Consider the following 8,823-nt stretch of genomic DNA (forward strand, 5'->3'; position numbering starts at 1 on the left):
GTTTTCTTTTTTCTTTTTTTCTCTTCTTTGCCTTGTATACCATGCCCCATCTTCTTTTATTCTTTATATTTGTATCTTCTGAAATATACACTTTAGATTCGTAACAAGATTTTGTATGGTACCTGTTTTGTTTGTATTTGTTTTGTTTGGTAAATAAAAAAATATTGTTTAAGGGGTTTTCACAGTTATGGCAACCCCATATTCCTGGGGCGCGTCACGCCTACGTCATTAGGAAGCGCCACCAGATATGTCTGCAAGGCGATCGTAAACGGGAGTTGCTTTTCATGTAAAATGTGTGAAGCACAGTTTTCATCGGCTCTTCAGGAGCGTAAACAATGTTTGCAGGAGCTCACAGACTTTACCGAAAGTTGTCAAGCGGAGCTGAAGGATTTGCTGGAGGCGTTGGGATGGAGCACGGATGTTGATGCAAATGCTACTCAGGTAGACAATAACTACAGTAAAGCAAAAGCATTAGTCAAAAAAGTATTTCGTTTGTAAATAAAAACAATAAATAGTTTGCCATTCAGTACATTTGAGTTAGTTACAGCTTATAATATTATATAAGAAACGCTATGATAACAGTTTTCTATACTAACTTAATCTTAACTAACGTTACTGTAATTTACCTGCTGGTTGCTCGATATACTGTAATATGTTGTGCATGCAAAGCTCAGTAAATTGAGCGAAGCTTTATTTTCGAAAGATATTTACCAAAAAGTCACTGAGAAAAATCAGAAACTATTTGTGGGTCATTCATTGTCAAGGCGTTCGGTGGGCTTTCTGTGCGTTCTTGAACCATGACAGATAATCCAGCCTGACTATTATATCATAATGGTTTAAGTTCCTGTATGTTGTTGCATAATTTCAAACATTGCACATTTTGTCTTGTGTACTAATGTGACAGATGGAAGTGTGCCCATATGATCCAAACCATACAGTACCTCGGGACAGGATGGAGAAACACAAGGCTTCCTGTCAGCTTAGTCAGCTGGGATACACTAAAGAAGAGCAGGTGACTAAAAATACATTTTTTTATGGACGACATGAACAAGATATTTCATATTGCATAATTTACTCTTCCTCGTGTTATCCCAGTATACAACTTCCTTTCTTTGGTTAAACAAAACACATACATGGCATGAGGTTCAGAATTTTTATGCTGAACTATTCTTTTAACTTTGATTTTTGTTATGCCCTTCAGGCTGAAATGTGTGATCCTTCAGTGTACTATGAAAAAATGAACATTCCTTCCATAATTGTCGGTGAGTTTTCTGACTTGCAATACTTTTTCTCCAACCATACAATTCTTTTGTATTGAGGATTTTGATGTTGTTATAAATTTTGTCTCATATTCCCAAAACACTGTATATTTTTAATGCTCGTGTCTAATCCGGTACGAATAGGACTTAGTTTTACAGGGGACCTCTGAGAAGCACGATTTTCTCATCCCTTTGTAAAACTAATCCCATCCGAATGGGGCTTCTGTGTTTTTAATACCTTCCAAATCTGCCATGTTTTTCTCTCACGACCTCCGTAAAATTCCAGAGCATCTGAGCTGATGGTGTAGTGGGTAGCGCTCCGACATGTGGTGCTTTCACACTTTCGGCGACCTGAGTTCGATTCCCGGCTTGTGGTCATTTGCCGATCCCATATCCCCCTTTCTTATCCCTGTACTGTCCTGTCCTCTCCTTATTTAATGTTAATAAAGGTAAAAATGGCCAAAAAATATAACTAAAAAAAGAGCAGTTTATCTACTGTTTTTCACTGAAGTCAGAGGTACTCCGAGAAATTGAATCCCCTCCAAATGCAAATATCTGCATTTGCCAGGAATATATTTTGAAAATGTGGTTCTTTTCATGTTTTGGCCAATGTGATCTGCTGTAAACTCTTACTAACGTGTGTATATTGCACTTCCTGCATCCCATTCATTTAGACATGGAGTTTTTTCCATTCTGCGTAATAACATTTTTAAATCAAGACGAGACGCCCTGATCTCGATCTCGCACCCTGTAATATCAGTATCAGTTAACTAGCTCAACCTTATTTTTGTCCACTCTGGAATTGTTATGGTAATTAATAAAGATAATAAATTGTTATAAATCATGATTTCTTAATTTTTATGGATTAATTATAAGCAGACAGCTATATAAAACACTTCGGTGTGGTTTCCCAGACAGGGATAAAACTAGTCCTAGAATAAAATGTATTTAAGAGCTTTCCGAACTGAAAACAACTTCTACTGCCATATCTTAAAATTAAGGCTGCAACGATTAATTGTGCAAATGCGCGTTTTCTCGATGAATGAATTACGGTGAAATCCGGACACATCCAAAAGCCAGAGGGTGCTCTCATGCAGAAACTCCAATTGTGCCACAGAAGAAGTACCTGAAAGTTCCAGGAAATGTCTATAAGAATATTTATATCGCCATTTTTCTAATTGTTTCAAGTATTTTCATGATTATAAAGAATATTTTGAATTATTTTGTTTAACAAGTGTTGCTTTTTTAAATGCGCCTTATAAACGACTCCGTCATGCAAAGGCAGCGCATTAAACAAAGAATCCCAGCCTTGTGATTCAGTATTTTATTTGGGACACGCAATTTATCATTACAGCCATACTTAAAATACATCAGTGCCCTTAATTTTGCATCAAAATGCACACAAGTAATGTTTATAGTAAAGCTTGTTTGTTAGTTATATTTGATTAAACTGAGGCCTAGTCCTGTTTTAAGATAATCCCTGTCTGGGAAACCACCCCATAGGCTACTTTAGTAGGATCCAGAGCATGTGATCTTCTGCAATGCCCAAACACATGAAACACACTCTCCCACCTCTGGAATAACCAGGAATTTTAGTCCCGTCCCAATCGGTACATAAAATCAGACGTCGTGGGGGACACATTGTCGTTTGGAAAACTAATCCCGTCTGAATAATGCTTCAGTTTATTTTGTCAGCTGTTGGTAGTATACATAGAGGATAATACGGCAGGACTGTGTGATGGTAACTTTGGTCTTTTTTTTACAGATAAAGAGACGCTGCAGCAAGTAATTCTTCAGGCTCAGGCAAATGCCCCTCCCATGAGATCTGAAGGACTCTATGCACAATGTATGTACTAAATACTATTTGATTTGCTTCTCAATCTGCACTGTGTGCAGAATTATTGGGCAAGTTGTATTTTTGAGGATTGCTTTTGTTGTTGTGCACCTGCAGTGCTCTTGGTCAATTCAAAATGTTAACAAACCCTCAAATCTGAACATTTAAGTAGTAAAAGTGAAGTTTTGGCTTTCTTAGGACCATATTTCTATGTACACCATTATTAGGCAACTATTAATGTGCAGAAATATTAGGCAACTAAATGAAAAACAAAGAAAACTTGTTTTTTTTTCACCTGTTAAAGTGAGAATAATAAACAAACTCTACATTTACAAATAAACATTTAATAAAAAATAAAAAAATATATAAATTCAGTGACCAATATAGCCACCCTTCTTTTCGATAACAGTCACAAGCCTTCCATTCACGGATTCAGTCAGTTTCTTGATCTGGTCTGAACCAACATTTTGTGCAGACGCAACCACAGCCTCCCAGACACTGTTCAGAGAGGTGTACGGTTTACCTTCACTGTAAATGTCCTGCTAAAGAAGGGATCAAAAGTTCTTAATAGGGTTTAAGTCAGGTAAAGAAGGGGGCCATGTCATTAGTTTTTCATCTCTAAGGCCTTTACTGGCCAGCCATGCAGTGGAGTACTTGTGATGTATGTGATGGAGTGTGTCTTGCAAAATAATCAGTCTTCTTGAAAGATGCAAACTTCTTCCTGTACCACTGCTTGAAGAAAGTTTCTTCTACATTAAAGGCAGGCAGGCACAGACAGGTATTATTAAACATGAGCTTGTTGGACTTTTTTCGGTTGAAAATGGAAATAAAAAACAACTCACAGACTTCCTGACAATTTTTAGAGGACATTTTCTTCAAGCAGTGGTACAGGAGGGGGTTTGCATCTTTCAAGAAGACATAATGATGTACATAGAAATATTCTCTTAAAGGATTGGTCCATTTTCTTGGGGGAGGGATCCAGATGGTTTGCTCACCACCATGTCGTCCAGGGTGTTGGTGTCTTTCTTTGTTCAGTCGACAAGAGATGATTTGTTTTGAGGAAAACATTGCAGGATTTTTCTCATTTTAATGGACTTTAATAGACACCAACAATTAACTCAACACGTAACAGTTTTCAAAGGACTATAAACAATCCCAAATGAGGCATAAGGCTCTTATCTAGCGAAACGATTGTCATTTTTTACAATAAAAGTAACAAATATACACTTTTAAAGCACAACTTCTCGTCATGTGGATCCGGTCGTGATGCGCCAGCTGACCCCACGCAATACGTCATGACGTCACGAGGTCACATAGGACAAACGCGAAACTCTGCCCCAGTGTTTATAAGCGTCTTGAAAGAGGACCGTTCCTACATTGTTGTATGTCAACTGATACTAATTAATTTCTATGTGGCAGTTTATTGTTTAAAATGGTCCACAAATGTGCGTTTTATATATGTAACATGTGACCTCCCTACGTCACTACGCATTTACGTTAGGTCTCGCTGGACCGGACCTTGACGAAAAGTTGTGGTTTAAAAGTACATATTTTTATATTTCTTGTCAAAAATGACAATCGTTTTGCTAGATAAGACCCTTATGCCTCGTTTGGGATTGTTTATAGTCTTTGAAACTCCATTGAAAAAAACTGTTAAGTGTTGAGTTAAGTATTAAATGTTGGACTCTATTAAAGTCCATTAAATTAGAAAAATTCTGGAATGTTTTCCTCAAAAAACATAATTTCTTCTGGACTGAACAAAGAAAGACATCAACATTTTGGATGAAATGGTGGTGAGTAAATTATCTGGATTTTTCTTTTAAGAAAATAGACTAATCCTTTAAGAAAGCCAACATTTCACTTTTATTACTTAAACGTTCAGGTTTGAGGGTTTGTTAACATTTTGAATTGACCAAAAGCATTGTAGTTGTACAGTAGCAAAAGTAATCCTCAGGGGTACAACTTGCCTGGTGGTTCTGCACACGGTGTAGACAGTGCAGGGTCAATTATACCCTCAACAATTTAGAAAGCATTAATACATGTGAAACTTAAGGAGTTTGTATTGAATCCTGGGTAATAGGTGTGTATCAGTGATGTCCATATCCCCAAAATGTATCTGTGTTTGTTTGTTTTTTTGCAGTAACAGGGGTGAGTATTAAGAGGAGATCTGGTCTATAATTCCACTCATACTTGCTGTATCCTTTGGTGCAATATCCTTTAAAAGGCCCAGTATACTTGATAATAAAATAATATATATCTTTTTTATTTGTTTTACTCATTTAGTTACATAATTTCTAACCGACTTAAGGCCAAAAACATCCTAAATGTTTCCCTGTCACATTACTTCTTGAAAACGTCCTTCTCTCATACATATGAAGGTGTTTTTATTAGTAGTAGATTAGAAAAGACTCTTACTTTATTTCAGGATGTTTTGCAACCTGTTGTGATTCCTGTGTAAAATGTGTTTTCTTTCTGTAGGCGATTACTCTTCAGATCCTCCTGATGTACCTCACAATCACGAACGGGCATTATGCGATCTCACTGTGGCAGACCGATTGGCCCTTTATGATCACGTGACACAAGAGGCCAGCCAACAATGTGCAATGAAGGAATCCAACAACGAGGATCTTTATGTAGATCTTGTCGCTAAACTTAAAAAAGGTACCTATGTAGATATAGTTCTAGACATCAAGATGTAGTATCACTTTAGTGAGCACCACATACTTGATTTGTACCTGATCAAATTCATGTTGTAGGTGATGAACGGAGTGGACCAAAGTCTCATCTGGAGGTGTTGGCTGAAATGAGGGACTACAGGAGACGCAGGCAGTCTTACAGAGCAAAAAACGTTCACATCACCAAGAAGTCTTATACAGAGGTATATGACTTTATTAATTTGTGCAAATAAAATTTGTACTTATTTACAAACCAATGAGTCTTGCAATGCTCTCACAAACCTTAAATGCTTTGTATCAGTTTTGGTTCACGCTGCCAGCTGGCTCAGGATATGGAAGTAAACCCAGAGTTAATTGTTTAAGGGCCATGTAGAACGTTATGCTAAGAGGATTACATCAAGGAAGGAAACAACATTGGCAAAAATGTTTGTTTTCTTATATCTTTAAGGTTATTAGGGAGGTGATTGACGTCCACTCTGATGAGCTTTCCAGGATTTGGCAGGAAGAGAAGGAGGACGAGTCTAAAGCATCACAGCAGTCATCACACAGGTAATACGGCTTATTAGCATAAAGTATACATAAATATTTCATCTTCTCGCCATAAGGAGAACAGATGGACTGTTTTGATTTTATGATGTTTTGATTGCAGAAGGACATCTGAGAGAGACAGATCAGCATCTGTCGAATCACGTGACTCTCGTGTCAGCTCTCGAGACGAGCACGGGCGAAAACGGCATCGCAAACGCAGTCGTAGTCGCAAACGCAGTCGAGAGCTCAGCAGAGAAAGGGAGAGCAAAAGTAAAAGGTAAGGCCAGGAAATACTTTAATGGTGCAGTGTGTAAATTTTAGCGACATCTAGTGGTGAGGTTGTGAATTGCAACCAACGGCTTAGTCCACTGCTCACCCCTCGCTTTTGAAACACAGAGAAGCTACGTTAGCCGCCACTGGACCAACATGTCATCGTCGGAGGCAACTTAGTAAAAAAATGTGTCCGTTAAAGGCTTCTGTAGAAAAATGGTGGCACAAAATGGCGACTTCCATGTAAGGGGACCCTCTGTGTATGTAGATAAAAAGGTCTCGTTCTAAGGTAATAAACACATAATGGTTCTTAATGAAAGGTATTATTACACCCCTGATAATATAGTTTTGTATATTATTTTGCACTTCTGTCAAGTGATCCTTCTAAAAATTACACACTGCACCTTTAATATAAAATAATTTACTTTACAATTAAAAGCAAAAACCTTCTTGCATTACATACATTTGCAAATATAAGTTAAATTTGTTAAACTATTTACTACTGGGTCACACTTGTTTCCAGCCAAACTACACAAAAAATACAATGTTGCAAACAAACTTTCTTGCATTTGAACAGCTCAAATAATAATCTGAGATGTCCAAATTGGTTAGATGGACTTCCTTACTGAAAGTATTGTTCATTTCGTTTTGTTTTGTCTTTTAGGGATTCACGTTCTCCAGATGCAGAAAGACATCATAAGAAAAAGAAGAAGAAAAGGAAGTCTTAAAATTGTGTAAATAAACTGTGGTGTGATGTAAGGAAATAAGCATGTGCTGTTGTTATTTTTAATATGGCCCATTATTTTCACTTCTCATATCAACTGTGTCATATTTAGTTTTTTGAATAGTGTGCTACTGTAGAACGTGAATAAATATTTGCCAAAATGTTTTAGCAGTTTGTATGTTTTTGCTTTATTTAATCTCCATGGTCCTGAATATGTCTTCATATTTTAGGTATGTGACAGAATTTTAAACATGGTTAAATGCTAAAACTAGTTGTTCAGATAGAAAGAGCTTTAAAAAACTTTACATTGACAGCAAGACCATGTCTATGGGTTCAAGAATTACAAAACACTGGCCATTTGAAACTCGAAAATGATCACCTTATTTTGTCCCATTGTTTTCCATTTTGTGGGTTGTAAAGCAACCCTTGCGCGTCGTTCAAATTCATTGAAATTTCGTTCACTTGTAGTTTAGCAATTAAACTAAATGGAAGTTACAATTTCAAGAAAGTTTTTACTCCGCACGTCGCTTGAGGTAAACCGAAGTTTCGTCGAGAGGAACCAAATTAACAGCCATGACAGCCGAGATTGTCACGTACCTACATATTTTATGTGACTAGGTTACACTTTATTTTGATAGTCCACTTTAGCCATTCTAACAACAAGTACCTTTGCAGGTAACTCTTTCGTTTTTAACTACATGTCAACTAACTTTCAGAGTAGTACTAGAAGGTTAGTAGAATGAGTTGACATCTAGCTGCAAAGTTACTTATTGTCAGTTGTAGTGATGCACCGATGTATCGGCCGCCGATATTTATTGGCCGATTTTTGATGAATTTGAAACCATCGGCAATCGCACGAGAAAGGTTTATTAATTAACTGCATAAAGAAATCCATTATATGTAAAAAATGAGTTAATGTTGTTAATAAAATAAATGCTGAATAGCAAAAACCACCTTTGAAGGTTGTCATTCTGTCTTATATTTGTTTTAGCTTAATTTGTGCTTAGCTTGATTTGTGTTGGTCAGTTGAATGTTAATTAGATCCAATCCATGTTCAGTAAAAATTATTTGATGCAAAAATAACTGAACTAGCTAATTTACGTACTGTATAGATTTGTATATAAGTGTTTAATATCGGCATCTGTATATAACAGAAGTTGTCTGTTTAAATTGGTATTGGCCCCAAAAATCCTATTGGTGCATCCCTAATCAGTTGTATGTCTGAGAGATCAGCACGAAAAATGTCAGCAGGCATTCTACTAATACTCTGTTGACTGGTAGTTGACAAGAAGTTGCAAAGTTACTTAAAGTTAGTAAAATGTCTAAAGTGGACTAACAAAAAGTGTTACCTATGAATATACTGGTTGACTGTGAGTAGTTAGATATATAATAAGGGAGAACTTTACTCATACTACAACTAAATTGGGCTGGCAATTGTGTGGAGTTTGCATGTTCTCACTGTGTAAGCGTGGGTTTACTCCGGTTTCCTTCTAATTACATGAATTTTGGGTGAACTGGAAATGCCAAATTAAG

At 36.7% G+C, this 8,823-nt stretch overlaps 1 protein-coding gene across 1 annotated transcript; it reads left to right on the forward strand.

The window, feature by feature from the left end:
* Window positions 1–212: 212 nt before the first annotated feature.
* On the forward strand, window positions 213–7,458 carry snrnp48 (small nuclear ribonucleoprotein 48 (U11/U12)). The gene is made up of 9 exons (XM_055211911.2): window positions 213–441; window positions 905–1,012; window positions 1,202–1,262; window positions 3,025–3,105; window positions 5,572–5,754; window positions 5,850–5,971; window positions 6,217–6,317; window positions 6,418–6,573; window positions 7,231–7,458. The coding sequence occupies exons 1-9, from the start codon at window positions 292–294 to the stop codon at window positions 7,292–7,294; spliced, it is 1,026 nt and encodes a 341-aa protein (XP_055067886.2). The 5' UTR covers window positions 213–291; the 3' UTR covers window positions 7,295–7,458.
* The last annotated feature ends 1,365 nt before the right edge of the window (window positions 7,459–8,823 follow it).

The sequence above is a fragment of the Misgurnus anguillicaudatus genome, chromosome 10 (genome assembly GCF_027580225.2).
Source record: "Misgurnus anguillicaudatus chromosome 10, ASM2758022v2, whole genome shotgun sequence".
In the NCBI taxonomy this organism is placed as follows: domain Eukaryota; kingdom Metazoa; phylum Chordata; class Actinopteri; order Cypriniformes; family Cobitidae; genus Misgurnus; species Misgurnus anguillicaudatus.